Source organism: Pelophylax lessonae (genome assembly GCF_965119305.1).
Source record: "Pelophylax lessonae genome assembly, chromosome: 6".
In the NCBI taxonomy this organism is placed as follows: Eukaryota; Metazoa; Chordata; class Amphibia; order Anura; family Ranidae; genus Pelophylax; species Pelophylax lessonae.
Genome location: NC_138773.1, coordinates 72,900,504 through 72,921,655, shown reverse-complemented (window position 1 = coordinate 72,921,655; position 21,152 = coordinate 72,900,504). Strand labels below are relative to the sequence as shown.

The 21,152-nt window shown below is 45.4% G+C and overlaps 1 protein-coding gene across 1 annotated transcript; it reads left to right on the top strand.

The window, feature by feature from the left end:
* Nucleotides 1–968: 968 nt before the first annotated feature.
* METTL26 (methyltransferase like 26) lies at nt 969–20,767 on the top strand. Its single transcript, XM_082262143.1, has 7 exons — nt 969–985; nt 1,212–1,508; nt 5,627–5,786; nt 11,832–11,891; nt 14,801–14,868; nt 16,732–16,810; nt 20,569–20,767. Exons 2-7 carry the CDS (start codon nt 1,312–1,314, stop codon nt 20,614–20,616), a joined length of 612 nt encoding a protein of 203 aa, XP_082118269.1. The 5' UTR covers nt 969–985; nt 1,212–1,311; the 3' UTR covers nt 20,617–20,767.
* Nucleotides 20,768–21,152: the final 385 nt, after the last annotated feature.

The following is a 21,152-nucleotide window of genomic DNA, read 5'->3' as shown; positions in this document are numbered from 1 at the left end:
TGTACCTTCCGCCCTCACAACAACGTTCTACCACAATGGGATTAGAATTGGGTGGGACTGATCCTGTAGGCTCTGTTCACAAATATGAAAATTGGATGCATTTTGAACCGTGAACCAAACTGGCTTTCTATGGAGCCTGTTCACATATCTGCAGTGCAGCAAGCAGTGCAAATTTAAAAAGAGTCCTGTGCGTTTTTTTAACACTGCGGGGCAGTCGTGAATTCCAGGCTCATTGCCTTCTATGGGAACGCATCTGAATCGCAGGTCATCCGTTTTGAACACAAATTGAGAAAAAAAACAGCAGGGGTCTCCCAATCCTTACCAGGCCCTTTTGATTTTAGATTTGGGATTTGAGGGGAACCCCACACCAATAATTTTGTTCAGCCCATTTTTGGAGTTTTGAGTGGGATGTGTCAGATTTGGCTTTATGTTTCTCAATTTTTTTATGTCATCCCAATACAAACCAAAGAAATAAACATGAGAATGCCTACATATTTGTAACTGCAACAGTTTCCTGGCTGAAGTGGTGCATTATGTGACAGAAATGAGGGGTGCCGATATTTTTGGCCGTGACTGTAAGTTAGTGTTGTGTTTTTGAGTGTGCAGATGTGTAAAATACCACCTGAAAGCTTTAAACACGTAATGCAGCATTGTTAATACTTTTAAATCTGTTTAGCAATTCCCTGTTTTGTTTGACCAGAACACGGTTAAAGCAAGCTCGGCTCACTTTTACCGGTCTTTTATAGAGTACTGGCTTCCTCCTATGGGGGCGGGACCTTTGGCGCAGAGTGAATTTTCCGGTGTACTGCCGATTTTTTCAACTTGCCGAATAATTCAACCTCCGACGTCACTTCCGCCGCGACACCGGCGCCAGCGGCCATCTTGGTTGTGGCCAGCACTGTCCCGCGCATGCGTAGGGGCAGCGTGGCGGCCATCTTTATCTTGGGCAAAGTTGCCAGTTTACGTTTATATGTCTGGCAAGAAGGTAAGAGACATTTGGTAGCGGCGGGGGCAGGATGATGGCGGAGCACCTCTTAAACGTCTAGCTCTTATGTGGGGAAAGGCGACATGTATTGTAGATAGGTCCCGTTTAGCTGTGGCCCCCGGGGAATGTTGGGAGTTGTAGTCCCGCAATTAGTGTGGTGTAAATATTTGCCAGCACAGCTGTGATCTTCAAATAAGGTCTGATTTTTTTTTTTTTTTAATTAAAGAAATATCACATCACAACAGAAGAGTGGGAGTGGAAGGTTTCGGAGCCGTGCAGGACCCTTTCATCAGGCGACCAGTGTGTGGGCGCAGAGGACGGTGAAGATGCTGGTAGCCGCGTCGGCGCATAGGAACAAGGAGCCTATCCTGCAGGTGCTGCGGCAATATGTGAACCCGGAGCTTCCAGTGGTCTGGGTGCTGGAAGTGGCCTCAGGCACTGGGCAACACGCCGCCCACTTTTCCCAGGCGCTGCCCAATGTGCGCTGGATCCCCTCTGAGCTTGACCAGCGCTGCCTGAATAGGTGAGTCATGTGACTGGGGGGGGGGTGTGGCACCTGTCATGTGATGGCTAAGGTAACAGTGGCAGTAGGCTCTCCAGTGACAGTAGAACAAGGTGTGGGAAACCCACGCTCTGTGCACCCTTTCTACACCACTTTCAGAACGCACCACCCTTGCGGGTGTCAGTGCAATGTTAATAACATCCCAAATGCAGGTCGCAAATGTGGTGCGTTTACCTGCATTGGATCGCATGGTACAAAAGCGGTATGCAATCCGGTTGCAGTGTGTTTCCAAAAGTATTGCATGCACAAAATGAATGGACTGAGATTGTACCACACTGATTTACATGTGACTTGCACAAAAAAAAATCTTACAGGAGTTAAAACTAGGGATCGACCGATATCGTTTTTTTATGCCGATACCGATATTTTGGTCATCGCATATCGGTATCGGCCGATATCAGCTGATATTTTCGGACATGCAAAACATTTTTTTTTAAATTTTTCCCTCCTTGTGGAGGGATCTGGGGGTCTAAAAGTCCCCAAACCCTTCCTCCGCACTGGAGTTTGGCTATTTTGAATGCTTTTTAGTTTTTTAATTTGGCACCGAGTACCCGGAAGTGATGTCATGACATCGCTTCCGGGTTTTTTACATGGAGACCCAATCAGAGCCGAATGCGGCTTTGATTGGGTCTTCTCTTCGGTGGCTGTGCAGTTTATATACGTAGCAGTAAATGTGCTATAGGGCGGTCGGCAAGCGGCTAAAGCGATACTGAACCTAAAAAGCGTTTTTTACCTTAATGCATTGGTTGCTTTAAGGTAAAAAAGCTTTTCAGTTTCCCTGTGCCCCCTTCCCCTCTGTGAAGAGAGGGGAGCAGAGATCAGCGCTGTGCATGGCCGCATATCTTCTCCCCTCTCTTCCTCTTTAAACAGCATTCAAGCAGCAGGAGCCATTGGCCATTGGAAGATGAAGTGGGGGCGTGCCTAAGTCCCGCTGTGTAAGTCTTTGGAGCGTGGCTCCATAGACACACAGGTCGGGAGCGCGCATGCACCGTGTGTCCCCATAGCAAACTGCTTGCTATGGGGATACACAAAGAAGAGGAGGAGCCAAGATCGCTCAAGAAGAGGAGGAGCCAAGATCAAAAGGAGAAGGATCGGTCTGTTCAAAAACACTACACAGAGCAGGCAAGTATTACATGTATGTTATTTTCATTAGAAAAAAATTTAGACTTTAGTAACACTTTAAGCCCTGGTTCACACTGATGTGATGTGGGAAACGCACAAGATTAGCCGCGTTTACCCACATCGCACTGCATAGCAATCGCATGGCATCCATGCAAGCTGCTGCGGGTGTCAATGTTAGATTAACAACACCCCGAAACAGATGGCAAAATGCAGTGCGATTGCCAGAATCGCATTGCATAGATGTGAACACCCATACGATGTGGTTCAGGCGGGGCAAAAAAAGGATCCTGCACCATTTTGGTGTGGATGTGATGCAATTTGAGCCATACAAAACTATATGGCTCAAATTGCATGTGATGTGCAGAAGAATGCGGTGTGATTCCTGTGCGATTCACATGCGGTGTTCTGCACGCACTAGTGTGAACCCAGGGTAAAAGTGAAAAAATGACCAGGAGCTTCAGCCCCATTCTTCATTGTCCACATAACTGGAGCCGTGGTAATATTGTGTACTGTACTGTGTGCTGAAATGTGTTCTAAAAACATGGCAGATCTATAGATGCTTCCATACAGGAATGTCAGTGTTAAGAGGCAGTGACAGGTTCTATTAAATGTGATTTTTCTGTGTGCCCTAATTACACCATACATCTGCATTGTGCTGCATAAAAATGTATCATGTATGCTTTTTTCAACATGCGTAGAAAAAAATGCACGCATGTGTTTTCTGTGCGTTTTTTATCTGCACTGTGGTGTAAGCAAGCCCTTGGGGCTCATTTACACTTGCTATAAAATGTGGCATTGAACACATTTTTTTAAAGCACTTTGAATGCCAATCAAAGCCCCCGTCACAGTGTCACTAAATAAAATGGTTACCTTACGGTCCTATTCACACGTTGTGCTTGCTTTTCTTCATTTTAAAAATTGTATCTGTCTATATATGTCCCTTTCTTGGTGCTTCAAAGTGTCTCCAAAGCCTCCGTAGAAGTCTATGACAAAGCTTGCTAACAGAACCTGCAGCTTTTGGGAGGCTTTTATTCAGCGTTCGCTTTGCTTTGTTTTGGAGGTATTGCAGGTGTGAGATATCCCAGGATGCACTGGTAAATCAACAAGTGAACGGAAAGACATCATCAGCAGTCCCTTCCAGTGTGTGTGTGTATATATGTGTGTGTGTATATATATGTGTGTGTGTGTGTATATATATATATATATATATATATATTACTGGAAGTGTCTGGTGCAGAGGTCGCATCTGGTGTGCAGCGTGGAGCAGCAGGAAAGATGAGCAGGGACTGGAGTGGAGCAACTAGCAAATGACGCACATGGTGTGCATCATGGAAATTCTATAGCAGAAGGAGAGAGAACTGAGTGGTGGAGAATCAGCAGAGCTGAGGGACCGTAGCAAGAGAAGCTAGCAGATGTCACATGTGGTGAGCAGCATGGAAGCAATATAGTGGGAAGTGAGTGGGGACCAGAGAGAGAGGAGGATCAACAAACCAGAGGATCAGCTAAGCTGGGGGTTACTACTGAGCGAGGGATCAGCAGAGCTGGATGTTACAACTAAGCAAGGGATCAGCAGAGCTCGGGGGTTACTACTGAGAAGAGAATCAGCAAAGCTGGGGGTACTACTGAGTGGGGCATCAGCAGAGCTGAGGGTACTACTGAGCAGGGGAGCTGCTGAACTAGGGTACTAATAAGCTGGGCATCTGCTGAACAGAGGTACTAATGTTCTGGGGAACTGCTGAACAAGGGTTCTAATTAGCTGGGGATCTGCTGGACAGGGGTACTAATGATAAGGGGATCTGCTGAACAAGAGTTCGTATAAGCTGAATATCTGCTGAACAAGGGAGCTAATAATCTGGGTATCTGCTGAACAAGGGTACTAATAAGCTGGGGATCTGCTAAACAGGGGTACTTAATGATCTGGGGATCTGCTGAACAAGGGTACTAATAAGATGGGGATCTGCTGAACAAGGGTTCTAATAAGCTGGGGATGTGCTGAACAGGGAAACATGATCTGGGGATCTGCTGAACAAGGGTACTAATAAGCTGGATGTCTGATAAACAAGGGTACCAATAAGCTGGGAAGTGGGGCTACTACTTAGCCGGGTCTCTACTGGGCACCTTTAAAACAAATAGAGCATAAACACTCACAGGGCATTTGTCAAGCTTCAAAAAAGCATCACCCAAGCATCAAAACATACAGAAAGCATATTGAAGCGGTAGGCGCTTTAATGTTTGGTAAAGTGGAAGCAGGTGTAAATGAGCCCTAATGCCTCGTACACACGTTCAGATAATCGTACGAAAAAAAAACGCTTTTGACTTGATCGCACGATGCAATCTGATCCTTAGTACACAGCTTTCCACAGCCGATCACGACAGTTCATCCAACAAAATCCAAAGGGACAAACATGAAAACTTCTGTCGTACGATAGCCTAGCGAACGACAATCGTATAATCAGTACAGTATGCGTCCGCTAAAAATCGATAGACAAAGACCACGCATGATCAGAAACACAAAAATAACCCGGAAAAAGCCTGGCTGCCATTGATTTTGTTTTGCACTATCCGATATGTAACTACGCAACCAGGATTTTTCCAGGATCGTACAAAAAAAATCCTACGTTTATATGCATTGTTGAATTCGATATTAGAATTATGCAACAAAATGCGAACGATAAGTCGTACGATTATCTGAATGTGTGTACGAGATATTAGTCTTGGCACTTTTTATTGCAATGCATTTGGGTGGGGGTTAGGTGATTCCTGCATGTCAGCTTTATTGGTCTACACTTGTCGGCCACCACAAACCTATGGGACAAGTGTACAAGCTGACATTCTAGACTCACGTTGGTCGGGTTCATACATCTGATGGTTCTTACAGTCAGATTCCATGTAATGTATTACCGGTCTGATGAGCTGCATCTGCTAACCTGCATCATATCTTGTCTGTCTCCTGGCAGTATTTCAGAATACATCAGTCAAGGATCTCTGACCAATGTGGAGCAGCCTCGTACGTTGAATGCCGCTCTGAGCTGGGAGACCTGGGGACTACCACCATCCTCTCTGCATATTATCATCTGCATCAACATGATTCACATCACAGAGCCCATCTGTACCAAGGTCATTCCATTTATAATTTTTTGAATTTAGAAACGTACATAGAAACCTAGAAAAGTAACCGCAGAAAAATATCAATTAGTCAATCAAGTCTACCCATTTTTTTTATTTTTTCCTTTTTGTTAAACTTTTTTTGTTCAAGTATAGATCTGTGTTTGTCCCAAGTATGTTTGAATGTAAAGACAAGTAAGATTGACCATGTGTGGGGCTGATGGGTGATGAGACCAGCGACCAAAAGTTCCCAGCTTATTACCAGCCAGCCAACAAACTGAATTGACCTTGTCTAATAGTTCACGTTAATACCCAGGGGTTTAGTTTGCACACATTTGCACATACATGCATAAGCTGCAGTGTCCACGTTACGGCACCCCAGTGTGCTGCGGCGGTTTGTTGCAGGCTGGCTGGTAAGTGAGCTGAGAATTTTTTGTTGCTGTTTTTTGACATGCATTGCTCTTCCATGTGCTCCTTGCTGCAAAGGCCAGTTATAGGTTGGGGTGGTTGCCATTTCTTTGTAATGTTGGTAATTGGTCAGGGGATGCACTGAATACTTTCGCTGCCATTGTGCAATTTCTAGATGTCCTGTGCTTTTAAGGAGGGGTGGGCTCCTATCTACAGTATTATTATACACTGCTCAAAAAAATGAAAGGAACACTTTAATCAGAGTGCAGCATCAAGTCAAGTCAAACTCCTGGGATATTGATCTGGTTAGTTAAGTAGCAGAGGGGGTTGGTAATCCTTTTCAGCTGCTTTGGAGTTAAAGCGGTAGTATACTCATTTTTGTGACTTTTATCTACAGGTAAGCCTATAATAAGGCTTACCTGTAGGTACAATTATTATCTCCTAAACCTGCACAGTTTAGGAGATATTTGCACTGCATGCAGCCACTGACGCTAGCGGCGCATGCGCTCTGAAGGTCCGGCGGACCTTCGGAGTTCCTTGCCGGGAACTTGCCGGAAAGTGAAACACCGACGTCATCGCGGCTCCGACCACTCACAGCGCCGGAGCCACCGAACCCGGAAGAGACGCCCCTCAGCTCCCACAGCGGTGTCCGGGGGTCCGTGTCAGGGCTTCGTTTTAAGGTAAGTATTTCATTATGAGTTGGTATGCGATGCCTTTGTCTTGCAGGGTTTTTTTTTTTTTTTCCTTTTTTTTTCAGTATACAACCGCTTTAATGAAATTAACAGGGGCACTAGGTGGGCAACAATGAGACGATCTCCAAAATAGAATGGTTTTACAGGTGAAATTTTTTCACTATGCATCTTTTCTGACTGTGTTTCACTAGTTTTGCATTTGGCTAGGGTCAGTGTCACTACTGGTAGCATGAGGCAATACCTGGATCCTATAGAGGTTGCACAGGCAGTCCAACTACTCCAGGAGGGCACATCAATAGGTGCCATTGCCAGAAGGTTTCCTGTGTCTCCCACCACAATCTCAAGAGCATGGAGGAGATTCCAGGAGACAAACAGTTACTCTAGGAGAGCTGGACAGGGCTGTAGAAGGTCCTTAACCCATCAGCAGGACCGGTATCTGCTCCTTTGTGCAAGGAGGAACAGGATGAGCACTGCCACTTCACTTCATGAGGGTGGCCCGAGGGCCTGATGTCCTCTAGTGGGCTCTGTGCTCACTTCCCGCCACCGTGGAGCTCAATTGGCATTTGCAATTGAACACCAGAATTGGGAGGTCCACCACTGGCGCCCTGTGCTTTTCACAGATGAGAGCAGGTTCACCCTGAGCAAATGTGACAGACATGAAAGAGTCGGGAGAAACCGGGGAGAACGTTATGCTGCCTGTAAAATTGTTCAGCATGACCGGTTTGGTGGTGGGTCAGTGATGGTCTGGGGAGGCATATCTATAGAGGGACGCACAGACCTCTACAGGCTAGACAAAGGCACCCTGACTGCCATTAGGTATCAAGATGAAATCTTTGGACCCATTGTCAGATCCTACGCTGGTGCAGTGGGTCCTGGGTTCCTCCTGGTGCACATCAATGCCTGGCCTCATGTGGAGAGAGTATGCAGCCATTTCCTGGAGGATGAAGGAATTGATACCACTGAATGGCCCCCACGCTCGCCTGACCTAAATCCAATGGAACACTTTTGGGACATTATGTTTTGGTCCATCTGATGCCGCCAGGTTACACCTCAGTCGGTTCAGGAGCTCAGTGATGCCCTAGTCCATATCTGGCAGGAAAGACCCCAGGACACCATCCATTGTCTCATTAGGTGCATGCCCCGACATTGTCAGGCATGCATACAAGCACGTGGGGGCCATACAAACTACTGAGTACCACTATGAGTTGCTGCAATGAAATTTCAGCAAAATGGACTAGCCTGCTGCATCATTTTTTCACTTTGATTTTCGGGGTGTCTTTGAGTTTAGCCCTCTGTAGGTTGATAATTTTAATTTCCATCAAACGATGTGGCATCCTTTTGTTCCCAACACATTACCCAGTCCATACCAGTATAGACATCCAGCATGATTGAGATCTGATGTGTTTTCAAAGTGATCCTTTAATCTTTTTGAGCAGTGTATATATGCTCCAACTCAGGAGACTCTTAAAATGATAGAGTTAGGACTGCAGTACACTGGGGGGCCGTGACGTGGCCCTGCAGCTTACACATGTATTTGCAAATGTCTGCAAACAAAACCCCTGGTTTTAACGTGAGCTGTTAGACAGGACAATTCGGTTTGTTGCAGGCTGGTAAGTCAGCTGGGAATTTTTTGTTTTTTTTTTTTTTTTTTTACACGTGTCGCCCTTCCAAATGTTTCTTGCTGCAAAGGCTAGTTATAGGTTGGGGTGGTTGCCATTTGATTGTACTAGAGGTCTCAGGCCCACAAAGGCTTTTCTCCCCTTCAAGATCATGTTCAGATTCCACTTATGAATAGAGATGGCATGGTCCCTGCTTGTAGAGAAATGTATGTAAACAATAGTTAGCATTTCTGGTGCTTGCTTGTAAAACCTGTCATACACGTTAAAGTGGAACTCCACCAAAAGGGGAAGGCTTCACTGCCTTTCTCCCTTGCTTACAATGCCGGCAACTGCACCCGAAGTTAGCTGTCAAATCGGCCTCAGGGTGCTGACATCGCAGGATCCCTGGACAGGTAAGTGCCCTTATATTAAAAGTCAGCAGCTACAGGATTTGTAGCTGCTGACTTTTATTATTTTTTTTTTTCAGGCTGGAGCTCCGCTTTAAGATTTTCTTTTGTTCAGCTCTGCAGTCTGAACTAGAAAAATGACTCTCTATATCCTCATCCACTTCAAACAGTGTTAGGCTCCTTTCACACGGTCCGCCTCCGCTGGTGGACTCCGTGCTGCTCAGCGGGGATCGATCCGCCGTTCCCCACTGAGCAGGCGGATCACAGCTCTGTCTCCGCTCTGTGTGCAGAGATGGAGCTGTCAGATCCCCGCTGTCCTCTATGGGGGAATCAGATGCGAACGGACTGCCTGTCCGTTCTCATCCGATCCGATCTGCTGGACGGATGGAAAATAGGGTTTCCATCCGTCCGGATTTCACGGACAGGATCGGAATCGGATAGCAGCGGGTGTACGCTGCCGCATAGGGATTCATGGAGGATCCGATCAGGTCCGCCTAAAAAACTGACAGGCGGATCTGATCGGATCGTTCGTGTGAAAGGTCCCTTAATGGATAAATCTGCAGTGCTGGCTATCAGAATACATAATCTGATTGGATGCAGGTGCTATTCAGCTGGGAATTTTTCACCTGAGGGGGCTGCCAGGGCCACCCACAGAACTAAGGTCAAATGATTCAGAAGCAGCCAAGATTTGATGTATGTCTGACCATCCTGAGAATGCTCTTACACAGCCTATGTCAATCAGTGTTGCAATCTTATTATCCTTTAGGATGACCATACACGTTACAAATTGGTTGCACAATTAGATTTAGCAACACTTACTTAGTGTAAGAGCCTGCCTGATTGGGTCTGAATTAGAGCTGCACGATTCTAGATAAAATGAGAATCACTATTTTTTTGCTTAGAATTAAGATCACCATTCTCGGCGTAACATCATCTTTTACATTATACAAAAAAATTGGGCTAAAGTTACTGTTTTTTTCTTTTAATTCATTAAAGTGTATTTTTCCCCAAAAAACTGTGTTTGAAGTCACCAATACAGTGTGACATAAAAGATTGCAACGATCGCCATTTTATTCTCTAGGGTCTCTGCTAAAAAAAAAAAAAAAAAAAAATTTAATGTATGGTGGTTCTAAGTAATTTTCTAGCAAAAAATACAGATTTTTTAACTTATAAGCAACATGTGTCAGAAAAAGGTTTAGTTTTTAAGAGGTTAAACTGCCCTAACTTAGGCTCCGTTCACATGTGGGCAGAATCACCGCGATTCTGCCCGCGATCCGGAAATCATTGCAAATCGCGGGATGCCTGTGCAATGCCCGTGATTTGCAATGGCACCCCAAACGCTATGCGATGTTGCCGCGATTTCCGCCTATCGAATCGCGGTAACATCGCGCAAACAGAATCCCCCTTCCTGACCAGGCCTTTTTATGCGATACGGCACTGTGTTATATTAACATCAAAAATTGGGAGGTCATGGAATGCTGTACCCAAATAAAATTGATGTCATTTTTTTCCCACAAATAGAGCTTTCTTTTGGCGGTATTTAATCACCTCTGTTTTTTTATTTTTTGCGCTATAAACAAACACCGACCAACCGTTATTTTTTATTTTCTGCTATAAAACACATCCAAACAAAATGTAAACAATCAAATTTCTTCATAAATTTAGGCCAATATATATTTTGCTACATATCTTTGGTAAAACAAACCTCAATAAGCGTATATTGATTGGTTAGCACAAAAGTTGGGATTTTTTTTTTTTTTTTAATTATTATTAATTTATTTATTGTTAGTAGTAATGGCAGTGATCAGTGACTTATTACAGGACTGACATTGCGGCGGACAAATTGGACACATAAGGGCGTTCCAACGCATGTCCGCAAATCATCCTATTTTTTTGCGGATGATATACGGCATAATGTATGTCAATGGCATTGCGGATGTCAGCGGATGACCATCCGCTGACATCCGATTTTCTTCCTTTCAGTTCTGTTCCGTTTTTTGGAATGGAACAGAACCCTATGTTTGTTCCGTTGAAAAAATGGAACGTATGCAAAATCGGATGTCAGCGGTGTCATCCGCTGACATCCGCAATGCCCATAGACATAAATTATATCCGTATATCATCCGCAAACGGATGAGATGATATGCGGACATATGGAAAAAAAACACCGGAGCGGAACGAAAAAACTGAACGGCCGTGTGAAAGAGGCCTTACTGACAATTTTGAAACTTTTTTTTTTTTGGGAACCAGTGACATTATTACCGTGGTCAGTGCTAAAAATATGCACTGTCACTGTACCAATGACACTGGATGGGAGGGGGTTAACAGGGGCGATAAAAGGATTAACTGTTTGCCTAGGTTGTACTTACCCACTGTGTGGGAGGTGCTTTGTCTAGGGGAAGGCATTGATCCATGCTCCTGCTTTGCTGGAACACAGGATTAATACTTTCCTTAGTAACAGAACAGGAATCTGCCTTGTTTACATGGGCAGACTGCGGTTCTGTCTGTGTACAGAATGATCAGCTGGTGCCAGCGGACGTTGGGTCTACTGGCCCGCTGTGTAAAATCACAGTGGGAGCGAGCCGGCGGCAGCACGCACTCGTCCCTGATACCAAGAAGTGCAGGATCTTGTGTATATATAGGTGATCCTGCGCAGAGCGGCCGCCCTGTAGCTGTAAATCTGTTATAGGACAGTCAGCAAGTGGATAGTTTACTGGGAAAAAATACATCTACAGTTTTGTTCACATTATGGGTGTAAATTTCTCGTGGTCACATGGGGGGAATATAAAAAGCCTCCATGGACTGAAAACCAGTAGACAGTTATACGCTGTATTTGAAGATGAGATAAAAATGTAAAATGATTCCTTCGTGTTGCCTTCTGTATTTTGTATTTTCATGGCTGGTGTGTGACCTTTCTCCTTTTCTCATTTCTTTTCACTATGTCTGTTACAGGGTCTCTTTATTGGAGCGGGCCATGTGCTTCAGCCTGGTGGTGTGCTCCTCACCTATGGGGTAAGACTGACCTCTTGTGGATTAAATGTTTTCTGCATGACAGAAGGCTGGCCATAGAAAGCTTGAATTTGGGCTGTTCAGCCTGTGAGACAGAGAAAAAACCCTTCATTCCCCCATCCACGCTAAACATCATGGACAGAGGAATTTCTATTGTATTCAGGCAGCCACAGCTCCTGGGCTGCTGCCGAATAGATAGGCTGCAGATCACTGTTCAGCTTGCTGATTTCTACTTGGCTGAGTCAATTTTTAAATAGACATACATGGGCCCGACGTATGTATGCGTTCGCTTCTGCAGCGAGCACGCAGAGACAGGGGCACTTTCAATTTTTTTTTTTTTTTTACACTTTTGCTTTCATTTTTTTTTTTTATCACTTTTATTCCTATTACAAGCAATGTAAACATCCCTTGTACCGTGTTTCTCCGAAATAAGACCTGTTATTTTCGGGGAGGGCTGCACTATAAGCCCTACCCCGAAAATAACCCCTAGTTTAAAGTGTTTGTAAAAACCTAGAATCCACTCTATTACTATTTTTTATATAATGTCCAGTGTGTGTTTCTGTATTATAATTGTGTCAAATACCTTCGGTACATCGCTGTTCAGCGCTCAGCTGATCTCCCGCTGCTCTCCTTCTCTTCTCTCAGCTGTCAGCGGGGGATCTCAGCCCCTTCCCTCTGCAGAGTGGATCACGGAAGCGCTGAGTATTATATTATAATTGTGTGAAATACCTTCGCTACAGCGCTGCTCGGCGCTTCTTAAGAGGGAAGGGGCTGAGATCCCCCGCTGACAGCTGGGAGAAGAGAAGGAGAGCAGTGGAAGATCAGCTGAGCGCCGAGCGACGCTGTAGCAAAGGTATTTTACACAATTATAATATAATACTTGGTGCTTGTGTGACCCGCTCTGAGCACTGCAGAGGGGAGGGGCTGAGATGTCCCGCTGACAGCCGAGAGAAAAGGAGGAGAGCATCTGGAGATCAGCTGATCGGCTCTGTACCGAAGGTATTTGACACAATTATAATACAGAAACATACACTGGACATTATATATAAAACAGTAATAGAGTGGATTCTAGGATTTTACAAACACTTTACTAGGTTCACACAGGGGATTCCTGACAGGCAGGGAGGGAGAGGGGGAGAGAAGACAGCACATTACACGATAAGACCTATCCGGAAAATAAGCTGTGTCTTTTGGTGCCAAAATTAATATGCCTTATTTTCAGGGAAACACAGTAATAGGAATAGGGCATGACAGGTCCTCTTTATAGGGAGATCTGGGGTCAATAAGACCCCACATCTCTCCTACAGGCTGAAAAGCCGGAGTTAAAAAAAAAAAAAAAAACATCTTGGCTTTCCAGCCGAGAACGCAGCAGTATTTACAACTGCTAGGCCGAACGTGATGTCATAACATCGCGCCCGGGCCTCTGAGAGTTATAGAGAGTGCCAGGGACGATCTGGTCCATGATATTCTCTATGGTGAACTTCTGCTGCTGGTGGATTCCTCCTCAGGCTCACTAATCACACGGGCGAGCCGGTAGAAGCACCGGAGGGCGGTGGGAACAGCCGCTATGATTGTTCTTACGGTGAAGGGAATCGCCGGCTGAAAAAATGATACCTGAATGATGCCTACAGCTGCACCCATCATTCAGATATTCCCACTCAAATCCCAGGATATCATATGATGTACTGCGGTATGGAAGTGGTTAAAGAGGTTGTAAACTCATTTAAAAATTTTTTTTTTTTTTTTAGAAGCTGCAAGAGAAAGACATAATGAGCTAGTATGCTTCGCATACTAGCTCATTATGAAATACTTACCTTAGAACGAGCCCCCGCCGTGCCGCTCTCTTACCTGTATGACGGGCGACATGACGTGTCGCCCATCTTCCGGGATCGCGGCATCCGGTCATCTGATTGGCCGGAGCCGCGGTGACGTCACTCCCGCGCACGCGCACGGGAGCCGACGGTCACGGCACGGGGCTCTGAAGGAACGGCACGATCAGCCGTTCCTTCAGAGCGCATGCGCCAGTGACGTCACTGGCTGCATTAAAGGTAAATATCTCCTAAACGGTGTAAGTTTAGGAGATATTTACAGTACCTATAGGTAAGCCTTATCATAGGCTTACCTATAGGTACAACTTCATGAGGAGGGTTTACTTCCTCTTTAAGTAACCTCAAACCTTCTTTTTTGTTGGTTAAAATAACAAACATGGTATGTTTACCTGCTCTTTACAATGGTTTTGCACCGAGCAGTCCCGATCCTCCTTTTTTTGGTTCCCCTGTGGCTCTCCATGCCCCTCCTCTTTGGCGAGTGCCCCCATGGAAAGCTGCTTTCCATTGGGCACCCGTGGGGGCTCGCCCCTGAGCCGCCCTGTCTGCATCTATTGACAACTTGGCACTGCCCCCTGTTTCCTTGTCACATCATTTATTGACAGCAGCAGGAGCTGATTGCTCTCACTGCTACGTCGCTGGATCAGATCAGGCTCAGGTAAGAATAAGGGGGGGAGGGGGTTCTGGTCCCCTAGCGAACAGAGCAAAGCAGGCAGATGACAGGTCCGTGTCCGCTCTGTCCCACTCTGCTATATGGGCAGCTGGGAATAAACAGACTCCACTTTCCATTTACACCCGACTACCCTCTGATCCGATCCCCCTAGACTGAGGAGCATGAATCCCCCCCCCCCCTTTCTTTTTTTTGTGGACAGCATCAGACTGGGGGTAGGCGAGTGTAAAAGAGTCCATTTACACCTGCCGTTCCTTGAGGATGAATGAAGGGTCTGATCAGGTCTACCTGAAAAACTGACAGGCGGACCTAATTGGACCCTTCGTGTGAAAAGGATGTAATGGATGCTTAGCAATCTCCATATTGCCAAACGTTATGTATGTATTGGGCAGTGACTGAATCTGTTCTCTCCACAGCCTTACTCTGTAAATGGAATCCTCACCCCTCAGAGTAATATCGACTTTAATCAGAGTCTGAAAAACAGGTACTCTTTCTGTGTATATTATATGTAAATGTGCATATATAACAATGTCCTTGTCTGTTGCGTTATAGTAGCTCTCATTCTTCACAGTGTATCGCTAAGCAAAACCTTTCAAATTTAGTTTTGTATAGAGTGAGGAAGAGTAAAGCTGACCATAACTGACTTCTTTTTTGATCAGCCAAAAGGCTGATTGGAAAAAAAAAAACAACAACAAACAGATTACTCTATCCACACAAGCAAAGTGGATGGAAGAATCCTCCCCACTGAGACATTGTATTCTGACAGTGGGACTCCTCTGCTGTCAGACTACACACTGATTAGCAGCTGCAGCTGCTTATCAAGAAAAAGGTTTTCCAACATTCCTGTTCTAACGATCGACTTCTGTTGAATGTGGATGGCCATACATGGAATGAAATTCACTCTGTCCCCGTTGGGAGGATTCCACCCTCTATTTGAGCTGGTGACCATTGTCGTCAGGAAAGAAGGTAAGCATAAATCAAAAATGTTAGAGCTCTCAACAGAACAAGAGGCGAGGAGACCTGTTCTAAGGGGACACCTGTTCTGGGGACAAGGCATTCAGATGGATGCTGACACCAGTTCTGCATGCACGCCACATTTGTGATTGTTCCTGCATCCACCCTCAACTTCGCACAAGCACCCTTTAGAGGCTGTGTGTGTGCCCCATTGCAGATGCAATGGGGCACACACACAGCCTCATGTTAAAAATTGACATGCGTGCAAGAGTGCCTGCATCTGCCCGCATGCACACATTTGCCATGTGTGCAGGCGCAATAACATATGCAGTCTGTATGCAGAACTGGTGTCGGTGCCTGTCTGAATAAACCTTAAAGAGGAAGTAAACTCTTCCTTTTATTTTTTTTCCTCCTGCAAAGTAAGTGCATATTGTGCTAGTATGCATCGCATACTAGCATATTATGTGGCACTTACCTGCAATTAAGCTTGCATTGTACCTGCTGCCGGCCGCATCCATCTTCACCCGTCTTCCTTCCGGGTCTGTGGACTCCGGCTGTATTACTGGCCGGAGCCGCGTGACGTCACTCCCGCACATGCGCCTGGGAGCCGCCAGTCTCGGCACAAGGCTCTGAAGAAACAGCACGGGTAGCCGTTTCTTCAGAGCGCATGCGCCGATGACGTCATCGGCTGCTTGCAATGTAAATATCTCTTAAACGGTACATGTTTAGAAGATATTTACAGTACCTATAGGTAAGCCTTATTTTAGGCTTACCCATAGGTAAAAGTCATCAAAGTGGGCTTACAACCACTTTAAATGGGGAATTCCTCTCACTATAGGAGATTTCCTCTAAATTCCTGCCTCTTTAGGACAGGAAATGAAGAGAAATTTTGCAGATGGTGCACAAATATAAAAAAAAAATACCCTGGCAACCCTTATCTCCTCTCCTTTTCTTTTTTCTTTCCTTTTCCTTTTCTTCTTATGGCACCTCTTGTACTTTAATCGGTATAAACAGCAAGTTCTGACCTTTAACATGCACTGTTGTCTGCAGACTGTACCGAGTCTCCCTGGGTAGAGTTCAGTCCCGCTTATTGCAGGGATATTCACACCTACATCAGTCAAAACAAAAGTCATCTGCAGATGATGGTTTATCTTATGGTAAATGAAGGCCAGTAATACCAAGCAATTCACCCATATATGCTGGTTGGCCTGGGTGCATCTGTCACAGTGAAGGTCAGTCCACATTTTCCAGACTAACACTACAGCCTTGTTCATATGTATGTAGAATTATTACATCCCTATAAGTTTTCAAAGCAGTTTATTATATACAGTTTGCAGCTTTGCTTCTAATTTATTTTTATATTGGCTAAGCTGAAATTTCTCTTCATTTGCAGTAATCCTGCCTGGGGGATCTGGGATGCAGCAGAACTTCAAGAGCTGGGGAAAGCCTGCGGATTGATATTGGAGAGAATGGTAAAGCTCTCTTATTACACTATTATGCTATCGTGCGCCACTGTGACATAGCCCTCCATAAATACCATCAATGTCTTTTAGGGCTTGTCTCTGTTTTTTTTGTTCTTCTAACTTACATTCTTGAAGCATTTTTAGACACAGTTTGAATTCTGATTTCGATTTTGTGTAGCAGCGTTCATTGCCCCTATTGCAGCATTAGATTTGCATGGTATTAAACACAGCATTTCCTGTTCTCCTGTTTTTTTTAAGTAACCCTGCAGAATCCCAGAGGTGAGCGCCTACTGCCAAAGTCCTCATCATCCCTCATCGCTGCTAGTGAAGTCTCACTTCTTAATGCTTCAAGCAATAGAATAAAATAAAATCGAAAATTCAGTGGGAGTGAGGTTTCCTTAGTAATGTATGTATTATATAGCAAGTTGGCTTAGTGGTTCTAAGGGCAGTTGGTTCTTTTACCTTAAAGCGGTGTTCCGCCCCCCCCCCCCCTCCAAAAATAAAAGTCAGTAGCTGCTGACTTTTAATATTAGGACACTTACCTGTCCTGGAGTCCAGCGATGTCGGCACCGCAGCCCATGTTTCCATCGGCTGTCAGGTGCTGCCACCGCCATTGCCTATAAGGGAACCCGGCAGTGAAGCCTTGCGGCTTCACGGGTGGGTCTCTTCTGTGCATGCACGAATCGCGCTGCGCATTCGGATTGGCTCGGCGACGGGGGAAGGAGGAGGGGGCCAAAGTTCAGAGGGACAGCGCCGCGGCACCGTCTCCCGGAAGTGGGAAAGGGTACCTGTCAAAAACAGCTACCCATTCCCCCCTCCCCCTTAAAGGTGCCAAATGTTCCACTTTTGGGTGGAACTCCACTTTAATGCATTTTCTGCATTAAGGTAAAAAAAACCTTCTGCGTTCAGACCCCCCCCCATTACTAACCTGAGTCTGATCTCAATCCAGCACTGTGCCCAAGATCAGCGGCTCTCTCCTAACTGGCCATGGAGGCAGCAGCTGGAGCCATTGGTTTCTACAGGTGTCAGTCATAGTCTATAAAGGAGAGAGTGGGTGGGACCGAGCTTGCTATGGGAGCCAGGAGCACTTGTAAGGGACCTGAGAAGAGGAGCATCGGGGGCTGCTTTGTGCAAAACCATCGCACAAAGCAGGTGTGTAAACCAGGTTTATTATTTACACTTTTTTAAAATCACAAACATAGTATACTTACCTGCTTTGTGCAATGTTTTTTTTTTTCCACAAAGCAGCCCCGATCCTCCTCTTCTCAGGTCCTTTACCAGTGCTCCTACCCACTTCTGAGTTCCCATAGCAATTCTCTTTACAATCACTTTAAATTCAGAAATGTCAGCTCTGGATGCTCTAAGATATAAGAAGGGTTGAGTGATGTTGGGCATCATTCAACCGATAAGACTGAGGACATCTTGTGGGGAAAAATAAGTACTGCAGGGGACAGCTCCAAACTGAGGGTGAGAATTGCAGTCAGCTGCTTTTTTTTCTTTACCACCGGGGGATATTAAAAATAAATAAATCATGGAATTGGGCTTTAAAGTAGTACTAAAGGCTATTTTTTACCTTCCTGCATTCACACATTCACAGCATTAAGGAAAACGATGCCCCTGAACTTTCCCTACATTACATAAATCACCCAACCCCCTTTCTCCGCTGTCCTCAAACACTTACATGGTGTCTTGCTCTTCTCACAGCTGTAATTCCTTGAACCTCTTGGTTGCAGAGGGTAGGCAGATTATTGGCCCATATATTGGCAGGGGGGCAGCAGTGGTGTGGCTTGCCAGCAGCTGAGTATGTTGGTGGATGCACACAGCCACGGCTAAGAGTGTGCACGCATGGGTGTCACCTTTACAGTCAGCTCGGCAAAGGAGACACCCACAAACAGGACCAGGATGTATTGCTGCAGAGACCTGCCCGGCACACAGGAAAGGTCATGTTTCAAGGGAAGCAGACTATACATTATATGCAGGCCAGTCTTTCCTGAACTACGAACTAAAAAAAATGGGGTTTTGTACCGCTACAAGTGCTTCAGTAAGTCAGTAATTCAGGACAAGCATGCTGCCAGTGAAAAGACACTGCATACTTGTTTCAGGTCATTGACTGGTAAAGCCAGAAGGTCCGCACAACAGACAGGCAACTGTTATTTTTCATATGATGGTAGGCAGCGTTGCTCCCTCTGTTTCAGAAGAATAATAGCATAACAAAAAGCAACCAATTGTATTTCATTTGCCCAGCAATGTTTTTATTTTTTGCCCTAATTGACCATGATAGGAAATATACTGGTAAAGCGAAGGAAATAAAATATGCCGTGTTGCCTATCCTGCCAATCCAGGATAAAGCTTGTCTATTCTATAGTACAGCAACCAAAGTAAGAAGCACCTGATTGCTTAAAGTAGGTGGCAGACGTTTTTTCTTTCTTCCACTTTTTAACCACTTCCCACCCGCCATATAGTAGAATGAAGGCCGCAAAGTGGTTAAGTTATCCTGACTGTCATATGACGTCCAGCAGGATAAGCCGCTCGCACGCACCCGCAAGGGCGTGCAGAGCGGCGATCGGTGGTGCAGTGTGTCACTCTGGCACACCGCATCTCTGATCCCAGTAAAGAGCCTATGACGTAGGCTCTTTACCTTGTGATCACCTGTGACCAATCACAGGTGGTCACATTGTAACCAGGATGGGTCGTTTATCGGCTTCCCTCCATTCGCGCTGACAAGGTGCAAGTAGAGGAGAGCCGATCGGGGGCTCTCTTGATGGGGGGGGTCTGTGCTGATAATCGGCACATTGATTATCTTTGCAGACCCACCAGGGATGCCCACTTGAGCCCACCAGGGATGCCCACTAGAGCTCACCAGGGATGCCAACCCATGCCACTAGGGATTCCAATCAGTGCCCGTTAGTAATGCCTGTCAGTGCCTCATCAGTGCTGCCTATTAGTGCCATCTATCAGTGCCCATCATTTCCCATCAGTGCTGCCTATCAGTGCCACCTATAAGTGACCATCAGTGTGCCTATCAGTGCCACCAACAGTTCCCATTAGGGCTGCCTATGACTGCCCATCATTGCCGCCTCTCAGTGCCCATCATTGTTACATATCAGTGCCACCTATCAGTGCCCATCAGTATTACATATTAGTGCCTCCTCATCAGTTCCCCTCAGTGCAGCCTCATCAGTGCTCATCAGTGCAGGAGAAAACCTACTCATTTACAACATTTTTAACATAAACAAAGAAAAACTATTTTAATTTTTTTTTTTCAACATTTTTAGTCTTTTTTTTTTAGCTAAATTTTTTTAGCAAAAAAGAAAAAACCCAGAGGTGATAAATACCAAAAGAAAGCTCTATTTGTAGGAAAAAATGATAAAAATGTGGTTTGGGTACAGTGTAGCATGACCGCCCAATTTTCATTCAAAATGTGACAGTGCTAAAAGCTGAAAATTGGCCTGGGCAGGAAGGGGGTGAAAGTGCCCGGTATTGAAGTGGTTAAATATGAACCATTATCATTATACTCTATCATTTGAGGTTCATAGTTCACTAGAGGAAAGCTCAGTATTATTTGCTGAGTCTGTGTGACAGCGGCAGAGACTTGTCACTCTACGCACTTTCACACCTTTCCCAAATGTGGGTTGTTGAGGTTTTTTTTTATTCAGCCCTTCCCCCGTACACATGACCACATCTAACCAATTGCGGTGAGCCCTGCGGGGTCACTATGACACACTTACCTTTGTGCCACTGATCTCAGGTCTGGTGTTGTATTACAGGTGGATATGCCAGCAAATAACAAGTGTTTGATCTTCCGTAAGATGTGAGCGCAGGTCCCCGGGGAGGAAAGGTACAGGCCATCCGCCTGCCAGGACACGCTGCACGGATTTGTCTGCAATGTGCTTTCCCCAAGCTGCTGGTTTTTCTGTTCTGCTGATGAGGCTTCTAATATGAGTATGTTTGTATGCTCCAGTATGTATCTATCTGCTTTGATATAGAACAAGATCTGGAACCAATAGACAGTGCTGGTCTCTGGTCCTAAAAACAAACATTTACCCCATTATTTTTTCACATAACATATTAAAACATTCTTTTTTTTTTTTTTTTGTCTCTACACTTGATTGCCTTATTTTGGCCTTTTTATATTACTCTTCACTTTGCTGTGCCTAGCTGGCTAGTTTAAAGCAGAATTCCAGGTATGGACATTCTATACATCAGGGCCGGGACAAGGGGTGGGCAGGAGGGACGGCTGCCCTGGGCACTGTGATATCATGTGAGATGGGATGGCACCATGAGGAGATGGGCGAAGAGGGGATTTGTGTTGGGGGGAGGGGGGGATTTGGGGGAGTGTGCTAAGAGTGGG

Coding starts and splice junctions, on each gene's coding strand:
- METTL26 (XM_082262143.1), top strand. CDS start 1,312: ATGCTGGTAGCCGCGTCGGCGCATAGGAACAAGGAGCCTATCCTGCAG. Junction 1,509..5,626: donor GACCAGCGCTGCCTGAATAG/GTGAGTCATGTG, acceptor GTCTCCTGGCAG/TATTTCAGAATACATCAGTC. Junction 11,892..14,800: donor GTGTGCTCCTCACCTATGGG/GTAAGACTGACC, acceptor TTCTCTCCACAG/CCTTACTCTGTAAATGGAAT.